Raw genomic sequence first — 15972 nt, 5'->3', positions numbered from 1 at the left:
GCTCTTTCCTTTATCTATTGATATTATCATATTCATTTTCTTTTAATATTTATTAAATCATCAGTACATTCTTCTGAAACGGAGCCCCTTGTATATTCTTGGGGAGAAAAACCTACTTAATCACAGTGTATATATATCATCAGCATTATGACTGTCATCATCATCATCATCATCATCATACTCTCCCCCTCAATTCCATTTTCTGACATTTCATTTAGGACTGTCTATGTTGATAAGTAGAACGTTGTCTTTCTTGTCTTGTCTTGTTAGGAAGTCAACCATAATTAACATCTGCTACGGAAATCACTCAGCTATCCTTCCCTTGTCAGGGGGGGAATCTAAAGCTCAGAGAATTGCATTGTTAATTTGTGGTAGTATTAGATTTCTAGTCTAGTGTGTTTTTCACCTTACTCTGATGACCTGCTCAGTGGCAGTTCTAGGAAACAGCAAGTGAGATGACATCACATGGCTGTTTACATGCAGTTGGGTTGATGTGTGGTTATATGAATTGGTCTCATTCATCTCCTAGGCTGTCTTACCAAAATTTCACTTGTAAGCCTTAGAGAAAATGCTGAACTGCCAACGAGAATGAATGCAAGTTCTGGGCTTTAAACACTGTTCGAAAATGAAGGTGTTTGTAAGAATAATTGTGTTATATTTCCTTTTCTAAGCTATGATGTAAAACCTAGAGGGGAAAAGTGGAGTGTTCTGTAAATTCAAAGGCTTGAGAAACACTACTACAGGTTTAAATATTTAGGATTTATTATTCATTGAGCACCATTGGTTGAAATTATGCAAACTTCATAAAAACACAAAAGTCTGGGAAAGAACTGGAATCCTTTTAGTATGTTATTGCATATTATCAGCATCTTTTTGGCCAGAGAACTCATTTTAGTTGCGTTGTTTCTTGTTGAAAGTAAAATCTATACTTTTCCAAAGGAAGCATATTTGTTCTGCATCCTACACAATTTTTCTTTTTGTAAAATCATACTTAAGGGAGAGAAAGGAGATGATAATAAGTACTTTTTGCAATGTGCATACTACACATGAATTCTCATAGAAAATTTAAATCAATTCCCAGAAAGTTCATAGAGTATTCTTTACTCTGTGTAAACATTTGAATATATTGAGATTTTAAAGACAAAGTTTTTACCGTCGAGGTTGGTAACCAACCATCAAAGCCAACCAATAAACATGTAATGCACAGAGGTTTATGATGGAAGAAAACTTTAGACTGGCTTCATTGAAAAATGAGGAGTACTTACTAGCAGCCTGTGGAAAGGGGAAAGGCGTTTCAGGGAGAGGGAATGACAGGAGCAAAGCACGTGGTTTCAGGAGGGAGCAGATCTTTGAGGCTGGTGCCTGGTGAGTATGGAGGAAAATGCAGGAAGGGGAGGAGAGTCTAGCAAGTAAGGGTGAGTTGAGTTTTTAAGATTTTCCTATGCAGGCAATGAGGAGTCAGAGAGTGTTTTTATAAGTACATGTTTTAGAAAGACAAGTTAGTTCTTCTTTGAAGCAAACTGGAATGGACTCTGGTATTGATAGTTATATGTGTGCAGGGCGGGTAGTTACTGACATTTTAACACTACTTACACGTGCAAAGAGAGTAACTTCTTAACACGTCTGTAAATAGGATGGGCACAAGATTCATTGTCCAGACTGGAGCACTTTTGAGAATAAAAGATGAGAGCTTTTAATAATTATGCTTGGGAATACAGCCCTAAATTGGGAGTGTCCCAACTGGGCAAATTGAGAGGTTGAGTCGCTCTGTTTCCAACTAAACTAAATTTTCTTTAGTTGAAAAGAAACCGAATAAAACCTCAATTTGGAAATCCTAAGTCAATCTCACCTAAGTAAAAATCTTTTTGGTTTAAAACAGTCATTGTCAGGTGAATATTTAGACAATTTAAAAGTCAAAGAGTAAGAGTTAACACTTAGAACACTTAGAGAATATTATGAGTTGGGCACTGTTCTAAGCACTTCACACAAATTAATGATTTAATTCTCAAGTAAAACACTACGAGGTAGGTATTAACCTATGTTCTCATTTAAAGGTAGAAAAAAATCAAGACACAGTGAATTTAAGTGACATGCCCAAGGCTAGCTGTTAACTTAGCAGGTGCGAGAGCCAGGATTCAAATCCAGGGCATCTGCTACCAACATCTATGTTGTAATTTGCACTTCACTGCCTCTCAGACTCTTGGTCATGGCTTGCTTGCTGCCTTAAATTTGAATTTCACGTAAGCAATGAAGAACCGTTCAGTACAAGAACCCCTGCGATGTTTGGGTCAACCCTCTTCCTCCTTCCTAGTTGCCAAAGGAACTTCTATATCTTCTTTGATGACTTGGGTGTGGGCATGAGCCCCTGACCTCTGCCTTGGCCAGTACCCTTAATACATCTGCTGAAGTGTCCTTCGTGGCTCTGTAACTCGTGGACTGTTCTCTCAGCAGAGCCCATGGGCTCTCAGACCCAGCTCTGCTTCTAGTCCTGGTTATGCTGTAGATGCTCAGAGACTCAGCCTTGTCTCCAGGCAGAGAACCTGGAAATACACACATCAGTATTCACATGAATAGTATAAACTTTATGGACAGTTTTAAGAATATTCAAGAATAGATCTATCAATTGTGAAATGAGCTAGAAAAAAGCCTCAACTCAAGTGGGAAGTAGTTTTGTTTGCCTTTGTTTTTGAGCAATAAAAGAAAATTCCACTCTAGCACTGTAGCTCTCATTATAGCTCAGAAATAAAGTCTGTGATGTATTAGAAACTTCCTATAAGAAAAAAACTTGATGAGTTCTGCTAGCAGCAACTAAAAAAGCTAAGTAGTTTTTTGCTTTGTCAGGAAGCTCTAATTTTCCATTGATTTGCCTTGTTGTCTTACATCTAAGAACACATCATCTTACCCTACCACCCTAAAAGCAGGCAAGAAGTTTAGGGTACAGCTGAAGAATTCTGGGTTCCAATTCCAGGTCTTTACATCATTCTCAGAGCCTAAGTTTCCTTATTTCTAATATGAAAATAATAATACCTGCCACACAAAGTTCTTTTGACATTTAAATGAGGAGCAGTGTGTAAAGTGTAAGATATTATAAATGGAATTCAAGGTTAACTTCAAAACTTATTTTATAACCCTGCTTATTTGGTTGACTCCTGTCTCTTATGACCCATGTAGGGGGTACAATAGGGCCCTTTACAGAAAGATATGGCCACCTGGGACTCGTGAATAGGACCTTATTTAGAAATAGGATTTGGACCCTTAAGGATCTTGAGATGAGATCACTGTGGGTTTAGAGTGGACCCTAAGTGCAATGACAAGTATGTTTATAAGTGAAAGGCAGAGGAGATTTGAGACACAGAGACACAGGAGAGAAGGCCCTGTGAATGGAAAGGCCTAGATGGGAGTTACACTGGCACAAGCCAAAGAACATCTGACTCCCTCGAAGCTGGAAGAGGCAAGGAAAGACTCTCCTAGAGCCTTCAGGGAGGCCCTGCTGACCGTGAGCTTGGACTTCTAGTCTCCATAACTGTGAGAGAGTAAATTCCTGTTTTTTTAGCCACCCAGTTGTGGTAACTTGTTTTGGCAGACTTAGGAGACAAATACAGGTATATCCAATCCGTCAGTAAATCATGACAGCTCAGCCTTCAAATTATGTCCAGACCATGTCCCCCACCCCCACCCCATTAGTTAATCTAAACCAGTGTCATCTCATGATGGTCACTCTGCTTTAGTCTTTGCACCCCTGGAGTCCACACGGCAATCAGAATATGTTTTAAAACTGAAGTCAGATCTTGTCAGTCCTCTGCTCAAAACCTCCCACCTGCTTCTCATATCTCTCAGAATATAACCCAAAGGCCTGAAGATGCCTACAAGGCTAGATATGGTCTGGCTTTGCAATCTCTCTGACCTCATTTCTTATCACTCTCTCAGTCCCAATCTCCTTGTTCTGCAAGGAACAGGTGCCAGGCACCCTCCCTCAGGGCCTCTGCATGTTCTTCCTTCTGTCCAGATAACCACAGACCTGCTTCCTTACAGACTCTTCTCAGATCCCTCCTCCTCAGAGAGGCCTTGCACACCTGTCCTACCCAAAGTGGCCTACCCCAATGACTGCTCATATCACATCACACTTTGGATTTTCCTCAAAGTGCCCATTGCAGATAGTACTTACTTTCTTTATTTTCTCATTCATAGCCTCTCTCTCTGAGAATGAAAGCTCCCTTAGTGTCAGGATCTGGTCTGTCTTGTTCATTGCTACATTTCCAGCACATTGCAGCCACTAGTAAATAATGTTTGTTGAACAAATGAAGAAACCCACAGAGCTTGTAGCTATTAAGGGTGTCAACCAAAGAGGACAGAGATGGTAACTATCAGCACCACCCTAAACAGCACCTTCTGGAGAGTAATCTAGACAGCCACCTACACACATTCTCCGTGGACAGGATAAGAGTCACCTCTGAAGGGAACAGCCCATTGCAGGTACAAATCACCTTGTCTGAAGTTAGGGCAAGGTAAATAGTACTGACTTTTCAGCGAGGTGTTTTTAAATGCTTTCAGCTGTCAAGTCTGAGAGATATATTAATGTTAAATCTACAAGTGAGTTCCTGAAGGAATTTTGGAACAATAAAAACAAGAGTTTTTCATGCATTTAACACTCAGCAGATTAAAGTGTACGTTCATGTCTTATTTTATGTGACTCTGTTACCTGATTGATGAGAGATGGCAAATATTATTCCCACCTTACAGATGGAAATATGGACACTTAGGGGATAAGTGACTTGTACAAGGTCACATAACCGCACAAATGGCATTAGGGCAGTCCCAGATCCAAACCAGGACTTCTGACGGCAAATTGCTTGTTTTACTCCATTGCACTCTACTCGCTGATTTATCTGGTGTACATTATTGAGCACCGACTTTGAGGAACTGTTTAAAGTGCAGCACATAAGGTTAAGAAACTTGATCATTTTTGTCTTCGGTTTTCCATTTAAAAAAAAGTGTAAAAGATGAACTTCGAGGGAAACATCAGTCTGATAGCTGCTACATTTTCGCACCCTGCTCTCTCTCTCTCCAGATGCAAGAGCTGTTATCTGGCGATCTTCGAAAATACAAAGGCTGTCTCCTGTTTCCGGAGCGAGATCCTGCCTAGAGGCCCGGACTGGCCTAGACGACCCTGGCTGGCCCATCACCCTCCCCGTGGGAGGTCCCAGCACAGCGTTAAGTGAGCTACCCCTGGTAACAAAGGTGCCATTCTCGCGTACGGAGGTTGTGGAGCGGAAAGGAGGGCAGTCCTGCTGCAGAATGCTTGTAGAGTGGGGCAGCGCCCTGCCCTAGTGGGCGGACCAAGGTCCTCCGGCGGGTTTAACTTGTGGCCTCGGTGCCGGGGTTCCCCGCGAGAGAGACGGGGCGGGGCGCAGGGCAGGGGGCGGGGCCGGGCGGCGTGCTGCGCGGGGCGGGGCGGGGCGCGCAGACGTGGCAGCTGCAGGCACACGCGCCTCCGGTGGCCATCTTGGAGGCGGGGCTGCGCGCGGCGAGCTCTTGTGGGCATCTTCCTCGTCTTCTCAGAGCCTTAGTCTTACACCCCAGCTTCCCGAGCCCCCACTCTTCACTGTCACGCAGACACTCTTTCGGGCCCGCAGGTGAGCGACAGCCAGCAGCACGGGTGCGTGCGGGCAGCGGGACGGGACGGGGGCACCACAGCCGGCGTTTAGGGGCGCAGCGGCTGCGAGGTGGGCGGGCCGGCCGGCCCCGGGGAGGCCAGAGTCGTTCCGGAGCCCCGCGGGGGTTCTGTCCGGGCGCGGGCCCTGGGAGCCTGCCGGATGCGGCCGGGTTACCGGTGCGCTTCGTGGGGCAAGCTGTCCCGCCGTGGGTGCGGCCCGGGGGTCTTGTGCGCTTTGCTCCTGTCGCCGGTCCCCCCGGTGTCCCAGGCCATTTGGCTCCACCTTCCTGAGAGGTGAGAGACTGCCTGCGGGCGCCCATTGACCTTAGCCTGGCCCAGCCTGGCCGGGAGACGTGGCAGAGCCTGGGGGGGGGGGGGGCGCTGTCTCCAGGAACGGCATTTCGGCCGCTCCTGCCTAGGAGACTCGTAGGTCAACAAATCGGGACTGGCGGTGGGAAGTAACCTCTATTCCAGTAGGTTCCCCCATCCGCGCCTAGCGCTGCTCCAGAGGGCTTTTGCACTCTGTTGTCTCTGTTCATTCCTGGGACCTGCTTCAGGCAAATTTGTGGCACAGCCGTTCTCATAGATTGGCAGAATTTGTCCAATCCAAGAGAGCTTTTGTCATTCAAAGCAGTTATTTTGAGAGACACAGCATGTACATTTCTGCGAACATGACACATTTTGGCATTCCAGTCTTTCTTCCCTGTGCAGCCACTGTTTGATCAGTGAACACTCTGGGAGTTATTTTGGGGTCAGATCTGGGAATGTAGGGACAAAACTGAGGCCCTGCTGCAGCAGTGTTCACTGTGCGGTAGGAGAGACTGTCTTTTGAACCAGTAGTATGTCAACAATAGTAGCTGCTTTTAATAAGCTTTTATGTTTATCAAAGGTTCATTGTTCCATTTCTTGTATCCTTAAAAATAGCCACGCACTTTTTAACAGAAAGGGAAAGACACAAGCAGATTGGAAGAGCAGGGTCTGTCCAGTGACTGAGGACTCAATTTTCCAAGCCATTTCTGTCACTTTTTCTTTAAAGTTGATACATTAATATTTTTGTGCGGAGACTTGAGCACTAGAACCTTTTACTAACTCTAAAACTTCGCTGTTATTTTAACGTAGCTTTTTTTTTAAAGTAGAAGGTATTATGTTTTTATGTATCCACAATTTACCCATTGCTGTTATTAATCCTATTCTCAAAAATTACAGCTTTTAAAGGCTGAACGAAATCCACCAATTACTCCGTTTTATGGGTTGTATTCACTGTACAAGTTGTTTTGCAAATGCATTCATTAACATTCATCATTAAATTTGACTTCCCCTGTGAGGGAAGTGTGACCACTGTGAGGATTTGGTAGCATCTATAGGAGGAAGATGAATAACCAGTGAAGGGAGGTGAAAGAGGTGGCTTTGTCAGGGTTTGATAAAGTCCCCAGAAGGCCATTTCTGGCCAAGGTTGTGTACCTTTTTGTGTAGGTATTGAATGAAAGGATTTTGCCTCCTTGGGTCTCTATTTTCTACTTATTGCCGTATCTTTCTTCTACATTTACAGTGAAACTTTCTCAAAGTGTTGTGCATGTTTGCCTCACCTCCCACCTCAATCCAGTTGAAGCTGGCTTCTGTCCCCATTCATTCCATGGAGTTTCTGCAGTTTGGGAGTCCATTGAATTTTTCATGCACTGTCCAGTTTGGCTTCTCTGCAGCATTTGATACTGTTGCCTCTTTCTACCTTGAAACACTCCTCTGTGGCTTGTGGACACCACAGTGTCCTGGTTTTCTTCCTGTCTTTCTGCTGTCTCCTTCTTCTCTGCAAGCTTTTTCTCCCTGGCTGTTCTTCAAGGCTTGTTTGGATCATCATCTTTTTTCACTTGGTTTTCTTTTCTTAGATAATCCCCTTTTCAGAACATGACATTAGAGACTATCAGTAAACTGGTGAAGCCCACATTTCTGTGGTTTCTGAGCTGCTGACCAAGTCAATGTCTGTACTTCCATGTTTCAAGGATCTTGAACTTTGTGTGTCCAATATTAAATACTGCATAATCCCTCCTCCCCCAGACATCAGACACACACCTTGATCTTCTCCAGTGTTCCTTGTCTTCCTGAGTGGCACCACCATCTGTCCAGTTGTGCAAGTCATGCCTCTCCCCATCCTGGACCCCATGTTCAGTCTATCACTGAATACCACCTAAACATTTCTTGAGTCTGTCCACTCTTCTCCATCTCCATAGTCATCACTTTAGGCTGAAATTCTTCAGCCTTGGCATTATTGGTATTTGGGGCCAGATAATTCTTGTGGGGGCCTTCCTGTGCATTGTAGGATTTTTAGCAGTATCACCAGACTTTACCTACTACGTGCCGATGAAACCCCCTAGTTCTGACAACCAAAAGTGTTTCCAGACATTGCTAAATGACCTTTGGGTGGGGGCAGAATCACCCTCCTCCACCCCCCATTTGAGAGTCACTAGACTAGGGTATTATTCGAATTACTTCTGTATCTTTTTTGCCCTCACCATATCCTTCTTAATAGTCTCTGCATCTACTCAGACTGCGTGGTGGCCCAATCTACATGCTGTAGTCAGAGGAATCTTTTTAAAACACAAATGTGAGTTGCTAATGTCTGGAATCAACCTGAATGTCCTTCAACAAATACGTGGATAAACAAACTGGTACATGTATAAAATGGAATACTATGCGACAATAAAAAAGAACCAACCATTGATATATCCAACAACTTAGATGGATCTCAGGACCATTCTGCTGAGTGAGAAAAGCCAATCTCAAAAGGTTACATGCTGTGTGATTCCATTTAGGTAACAGAGAAAGTGGTGGAGACCAGTTGGTTGCCAGAGCTTATGGTTGATGAGAGGATGTGACAGAGGAGCAGCATATGGGAGTTTCTTGGGGTGATGGAACAGTTCTATATCCTGATCTTGGTGGCAACTGCATGAGTCACTGCATATGATGCAGCCTCATAGAACTACAAACACACACGTGAATGTAAAAACAGGTGAAATCCAAGTAAAGTCTATAGTACCTAGTGTTGTACCAGTGTTGATTTCCTGGGCTTGCTCACGGTGCTCCAGTTATGTAGGATGCTGTTACTGGAAGAAGCTGGGTTTACAACATTCTTGAAGTCTGCTATATTGTGGCATCTTCTTGTGAATATAAAATTTCTTCAATAAATTGAAACAAAAGGCAAATATGTTACCCCAGTTTGAATGCCCTACAGTGACTTTCTGTTCTTAAAAGACCCAGCTCTTTAATTTGGCTTGTAAATCTCAGCGCAGTCTGGGCTCCTGCCCGTGTCTCCAGTCCTCATTATTTTCTGCTCCTTGCCACATGCATTGTCTTGAACCTGTCATGTTTCCTTAACCTCACAGGACCTTTATACCTTCTGTATATTCACTTTTCTGGCATGTGCCCTCCTTTTCTCTTCTTTCCCTTGCCTAATTAAATTCTCAGCATCCCTCAGATTTCAGTTTGTACGTGAGCTCCTTGGGGGGAACCCTTTTCTGACCCCAAGTTGAAATCATGTTCGTATCAAACAGATGTGTTCTGACCCTCAGAGCACATCATTGGGCTATGGCTCTTTGTATGTTGGTGTTCCTACATGATTGTCGCCTGTAGTGGACTGTAAGTGTCCTGTTTGTTTCTGCTTACGCTGTATTTCCAGAGACACCAGTATCGTGCTTGGCAAGTGGTTGGCTTTCACTGAGTATTTGTTAAAGGAGTAAAACTTCAAAACCAAATTTGGTACATTTAGAAGTTTTGATTTTATACTTGAGGCAGGCTTGAAAATGTGTAATTTTTAAGGAGGTTTTGCATACTTTGCAGTCCATTTTTATCCATTAGGACAAAATGGTATCTAGGTAACTTCTAAAACCTGAGAGATACCATTTAGCCTTTGCTGGATACATTTTAGAATGTGAACTAGGAAAACCTAGGAATTGAGCACAGTAAAAAGTTTTTGTTTTTTGGTTTTTTACTGTTAACAGTAGTAGTCCACATACATTGCTTAATGTGGCGAGAGGAAGTATTGGAAAAATGCCTTAAATAATTTATTTTTATTTTAAAAGTAATAGGAGCTGGAATCTAGATATAAATCTAACATGCACTTGAATGGCAAAATTAAATTAGTAATTTACTGTTTAATATATATATTGGGTAATTAATTACATAGGTAACAGAAAATTATTTCCCAGTGATAAAGTAGACATATGAAACTGCTCAGACTGTTGGCACATTATATATTCTCAGACTTTTCTTAGGAATCTTGACTGACCCTTCATCTGGAAATAAGTGGCATTATAAATTATAAAGACAGACATGTATCTGTTGATTATTTTAAAAAATTATTCCTAAATATACAAGCTTTAAAAACATAGTTTTGTGACTGTGCATCACTTACTACATTTTGCTGTTTTTACAGTCTAACTGAAGGAAAATGATGGAAGAGAGTGGAATAGAGAGCACACCCCCTGGGACCCCTCTGCCCAGTTCCGCAGGACTGGTCGCCGCCACGCTGTCTTCCTCCCCCGCCCCTCTAGGTACGTGCAGTTGTGTGGCATCTGTGTTTGAGGGTGGTCAAGGTACTGTTACCTTTTCTCAGAGTCAGGAAACAAAAAGCATACAGGCCCACCTCGGAGATAGGTGGGTTTGGTTCCAGATCACCACAGTGAAGCAAATATTGCAATAAAGCGAGACACATGAATTTTTGGTTTCCCAGTGTATATGCAAATATACTACACTATACTGTAGTCTGTTAAGTGTGCAAGAGATCATGTCTAAAAGAGCAATGTACATACCTTAATTAAAAAATCCTTTGCCAAAGTATTGTTAAAAACTGCTAACCATCATGTACGCCTTCAGAGAGTTAGTATCTTTTTGCATTAGTAGCGTCAGGAATCACTGGTCACGGATGACTGTAACAAATATCGTATTATAAACAGTTTGAAATATTGCAAGAGTTACCAGAATATCACACAGAGACACAAAGAACAAATGCTGTTGGAAAAATGGTGCCGAAAGCCTTGCTTAGTGTAGGGTTGCCACAAACCTTCAGTTTGTAAGAAGCCTAGTAAAGTGAAGCATAGTAAAATGAAGTGTGCCTGTGTGTTAAAACTTCTCTGATCTTTGCCAGGATGAAGGGAAATAGCTGATGGGAGTTGAATGTCATTTGACTCAATCATACTCATACATTTTAAATGACACATTTTAAAATAACTCTTGGGATAGGGGCTGTTAAAAATTTTGCAAGGAGAAGGTAATGAGATACTTTGAAAACTAAGTGAAAAGCATTTCCAGTTATGTGTTTTTTCCCTCCTCTTTTTTTCTAGCTGCAGCCAGTTCTTTGTCTTCTCCAAACATGTCCTCTGGGCAGCCCCTGCCGCCGCACGCGTCCTCCACCCCGCAGCCGTCCCTGCCTCCTGTGAAGCCTTCTTCCACGGTGCCCTTTGTGGCCCCTTCCCCCGTGCCTTCTGCTCCAGCGCTTGTCACCTCTGTCCCGCCTCCTGTCCCTCCTCCGTCTGCTGCTGCCGCCTTCAGTAATCCTCCTCCATCGCACTTCCCACCTCCGGCCCCGGCCCCAAACACGCTCTTAGCTGCGCCCTCCTCGGGTCCCCCCACATCAGGCTTTTCCGTGGGTTCATCCTACGACATTACAAGGGGACATGCAGGAAGAGCTCCCCAGACACCCCTGATGCCGTCGTTTTCCGCACCTCCAGTAACAGGTAATTCTCTCTCTTACCGATGCTTTGAAATAAAATGGTTATAGCTGATGTATTTTTTTAGTAATAGTTTTGAGATATAATTCACGTACCATGCAGTTCACCCCTTTCAAGTGTACAATTCAGGAGTTGTTGCCATATGTACTGAGTTGTGCAGCCATCGCCAGTTGATTGTAGAACCTTTTAAATCGCCCTGAGAGATACCCCACAGCTTTGAGCAGTCCCTGCCTACTTCTTCCCAGTCCTCACAGCCGAGAACCACTACTCTGCTTTTTGTCTCTGAATTTACCTGTTTGGACATTTCCTATAAATGGAATCCTACAATCGTAGTCTTTTGTGTCTGGCTTCTTTCACTTAGTGTGGTATTTTCAAGATTGACCCATGTTGTCGCATGTGTCAGAGCTCCCTTTTTAAGGCTGAATAACCCTCCACCATATGGATATACTGCATTTTGTTTATTCATGTCATCAGTTGATGACGTGTTAGGTTGTTTCGACTTTTTGGCTGTTATAAATACTGCTTCTATGAACACTATGTACAAGTTTTTATGTGGGCATGTTTGTCTTTCTCTTGGGTGAACATGTAGGCACAGAATTGCTGACTTCTGAAAAACTACCGGAGTATTTTCTAAAGCAGCTGCCACCATGTTTCTTATCACCAGCAGTGTATGAGGGTTCCAGTTACTCTGCAAAAAGTATTTTATTCTCTTTTCCTAGATCTCCAGAGCTTCGTATTCACATATAAATTGTTAAAATAAAGCTGATGCTATGTAGTATATGATGTTTATATTGTATAAAACATAGTACACAAGTAGTATATGGATCGTCAGTCAGAACTCCAAACTTCTGTCCTAACATTTTGTGCACTTACAGAGGGACACCAAGGTGAAGTCTGAGTTTTTTTTTAAAGCTTTACTTAAAAAATTACCAGGACTCAGTGGTCCAGGAAGTGGTTTTATTTAGTCAGGTAAATAGTGTCTGTGCCACAAGCAGATGGTTTTGGACTATTTTCTTTTCTGGGTCACTTACACCTACTTTTTTGGCTTCCCTGGAATGGTTGCTGGAAACCAGTATGAAAACTTCGTCCTTGTCATATTCTGCCTGTTTTTTTTCATCTTAGGAAAAGAAACAACTGTTGCGTTTTTTTTATTATCCAACTTGGCTTAACTATCTTAAATAAAAATTTTTGCAGAGTATATGTATGACACTCATGTATATGTATGTGTCAGTTTTCTTTTTTGAGTTAAAATTGGGTATGTGGATATGTTTGCTGGTTTTTACAAGCTGCTTATATGATGGGCTTGAGTGCTCACATCAGTTAATTTCATGCATTAAGGAGATTCAGACTATGGTTGACCACATCCAACTGCTATGCAGGACAGACAGGAAGTACTTTTGGGTATATATTTTTTGTCCATTTTCAGGACATCTGATATAGACCTATAAGGAGGGAAAGAAATTTCTTTTTTGGAGTTTTGCATAATTTGTATTTTATAAAGGTTTAGGTGATTCTTTGAGCACATAACTCAGTGTGGAAATGCCTGAGTATATGGTTACATTATTAAAGCTGCTTTGAATTACTTACCTCATATGTTGTATCTTTTCATAGGAAATCATTTACGGAGTACAGTACATATATTGAAATTTTTGCCTTTCACTAGGTATTTTGCCACCTCCTATTACTCAGCAAGCTGGTTTGACATCTCTGGCACAGGGAACTGGAACCACATCAGCCATTACTTTTCCAGAGGAACAAGAAGATCCTAGAATTGGTCGAGGTCAGGATGAGGTGTCAGCTGGTGGACTCTGGGGTTTTATTAAGGTAAGGGGTATTTACTTCAAAGACCATGCTTAGTTTTTTAATTACAAAACTAGTAGGTCTTCTTTGGAGAGAATGTTGAAAATTAAAAATGGTACAAGGGAAAAATAAAATAGCTTTTTATTCTTATTACACTTTTTCCCTCTGTAGTTCCTCTCAGTCTTGTGGATGGGCATATCTGTGTAGGTGTGCCTCTTTTGTAATAAAAATCAAATCGGAGTAGTGACATGTGGACACTATTTTGTGTCTCTTGATTGTCATTACCTAGCATGTATTATGAACATCTCAGCCATAAAATATCCTCCAGAACTTGTTTCCTTTATGGCTACTTTGCCCTACATGTCATTGCATTTATTTCCCATGTTTTATTTCACTTATCCGTTACTGGCATTTTCTAGCCATAATTATCAATACAGTTACGATGAGCACTCTAGTATGTAGGTCTTTATGTGTGTCTCTGTTTGAGAGGTATGTCAGTGGAATGTCAGAGTGAGCATTTTAAGAGTTATTACTGCATCTTGCTCTCCAGAAAGGTTATACCAAGATACACTCTCCCAGCATCTTTCATTTGCCAGTGCTGATTATTAATTGAAATACACCATTTTCTAATTTGATAGGGAAAAAAATACCTATTTAACTTTGCATGTCTTTGTTACTGAGTTATAACGTCTTTTAATGCGGTTTCTAGCCATTTGTGTCTCTTTTGAAGTCTGTATTCGTGTTCTCTGCCAGGTGTGAATTGAGATGATTTTTGTCTTCAAGGAATTCATAAGAGCTCTGAATATAGTAAGAATGTTTTATTATATGCTCTCAATATGTTTGTTTTCTCCATTTTTATCGGACATTTTAATTTTATCATGCTTTTTACACCAAAGCTTTGAAATTTCAAGTCATTTCTGTCAGTTTTTTACATGATAAAAATGACATTTACCAACTATGTTTTATGATCATTTTGTGATTTAATCTAGTTTTCTTATAGTTTAATTTTTTATATTTACCAATTTGATGAAGCTGGTACTTTAAGTGTGACTTTTGCCTCACATAATAATTTTCTAGCCACTTTATCAGCTCTTCCAAAGTCACATCCCAGTGACGCGATGCGTCACTGTTCTCTTACTCAGTTGTGTGTGAATGTCAGTTTCTGGGCTGTGTGTTGGATTCCACTGTTCTGCTTGTCTTCACAGTGGTACCACTCCATTTTAATTATTGTGATTCTGCTTATTTATGATACTGATGGTTATTGAAAGCCTACTCTGCAGAGGTGGGGATGAGGGGCATCACTGATGAGTGAGACAGAAAGGTCAGTCGTTGTCAGTCTCTGCATTTATAAAGACAGATCAGCATTTGGTTGTGTAAGTTAGCTGATTTCTTTTTTTCTTCAGAATTTTTCTCTACTGGTCTTTTCCATTTATTTTTCTTAATGAAATTTGGAATCACTTTGTCAGCTGCCCCTCAGTACCCTGCTGAGTCTGGCTGCTATTTAATTATATATTAAATGTACTTTTAAGTTGGTAGATGGTTAACTGATTTACAGCGTTTGAGTTTTCTGTTTCAGAAAGAGCGTTTTTCTCAGCTTGCTTCCTTGCATCCTCTAGTGCTTTTTAAAGGTTTTCTTTATCTGGGGACTGTCACTTCTTCTCCTTGTTAAGAACACGTGTCAGCGTGTCACTTACCTGTTGTAATACCCAGTTTAACTCTACAGGCCCCGTAAGTAACTCTTCTAAAATTCAGCATTAGATGGGTCAACAGTCTTTAACATCAGTGTTAATGAACTCATCTTTTTTTCTGAGTCACCTTGGTTTAATGGTCTGTTGGAAAAGGTAGAATCATGACCTGTCAAGCCAGATGCCATCTCAGAAGGCACTGCTCTGGGAGAAGTATAGAAAGAAAGAAAGACTCAGATCTGGTTTCTCCTGGATAACAGTGTGGTTCTAAGAATTCACAGGAATAGGTCTGGCTTTATTAAAAGGGAGAATTTGGGAACAAAACAAATAGGAAGTGGGAAAAAAGAAACTTTAGTAGAACATAGTAGAGTATTACATATATTATATAATTAAGTAACTACTCTGGGGAATAAAGATGAGAAATGTTTTTGCTGTTTTCTTTTTTGCATTAGGGAACACAGTACGGTCTTTGGAGACATCTGATTACAGTCTTTATTTGGGAAGTTGATGGACAGGTTTTGCCTAGTCTTGTGTATGTATATATATACGTGTATGTATATGTAAATAGTAATTGAAAGAAAAGATGTATCCATAGAAATGAAATAAACATATATATAGATAGAATAAGCATGCTTCTCAGGGCAGTGCAAGTTGAAGCGGGGTCTGCAGACTGCTGTCAGTCTATGATGATACACCAAGGGAGTGTTTTGAAACTTCACAGCAATTTTGACGCTGCCATAACCTCGTTTTTCTTAAATTTTACAAAAGTACGAGTCTGCAATTTATTGGAAATTTCAAAAGTTTTTCTTTCAGTATCGGGTTATCATGGTGTTTTTGCTCAGAAGGGGTATTTGTGTGTTTGTTCTCTGCAGGGTGTGGCTGGGAACCCTGTGGTGAAGTCTGTACTTGATAAAACCAAACATTCTGTGGAGAGCATGATCACAACGTTGGACCCTGGCATGGCTCCGTACATCAGTGTGTACTCAGTGTGGGGGGAGGGGGAGCCCCTGACCAGAGACTTCTGTGTCTTCCGATTTCCCCCCACCCATCCTAGAATTCTTTAACTTCACATATACAGTATGTTGCATCTTAATACATATTCAAAATATACTGT

At 41.6% G+C, this 15972-nt stretch overlaps 2 protein-coding genes across 3 annotated transcripts in view; both read left to right on the top strand.

Moving 5' to 3' along the window:
• MEGF10 (multiple EGF like domains 10) overlaps positions 1 to 5265 on the top strand; it is a 366325-nt gene extending 361060 nt beyond the window's left edge. The window contains exon 32 of the transcript XR_012069865.1: positions 5069 to 5265. The gene's annotated coding sequence lies outside the window, so the exon portion shown is untranslated. The remainder of the gene's footprint in view (positions 1 to 5068) is intronic.
• Positions 5266 to 5476: 211 nt separating this feature from the next.
• The window catches only part of PRRC1 (proline rich coiled-coil 1), a 32306-nt gene continuing 21810 nt past the window's right edge, over positions 5477 to 15972 (top strand). The window contains exons 1-5 of one of the 2 annotated variants that reach the window (XM_072957529.1): positions 5477 to 5633; positions 10080 to 10197; positions 10987 to 11379; positions 13037 to 13197; positions 15731 to 15833. In XM_072957529.1, coding sequence (XP_072813630.1) covers positions 10095 to 10197; positions 10987 to 11379; positions 13037 to 13197; positions 15731 to 15833 — 760 coding nt within the window. In that variant the 5' untranslated portion in view covers positions 5477 to 5633; positions 10080 to 10094. Of the gene's footprint in view, positions 5657 to 10079; positions 10198 to 10986; positions 11380 to 13036; positions 13198 to 15730; positions 15834 to 15972 lie in introns of both variants that reach the window. The other variant, XM_072957530.1, reaches the window with a different exon arrangement.

This window comes from Vicugna pacos, chromosome 3, assembly GCF_048564905.1.
Source record: "Vicugna pacos chromosome 3, VicPac4, whole genome shotgun sequence".
NCBI classification, from domain to species: Eukaryota; Metazoa; Chordata; class Mammalia; order Artiodactyla; family Camelidae; genus Vicugna; species Vicugna pacos.
This window is presented reverse-complemented; position numbering and strand designations above follow the sequence as displayed.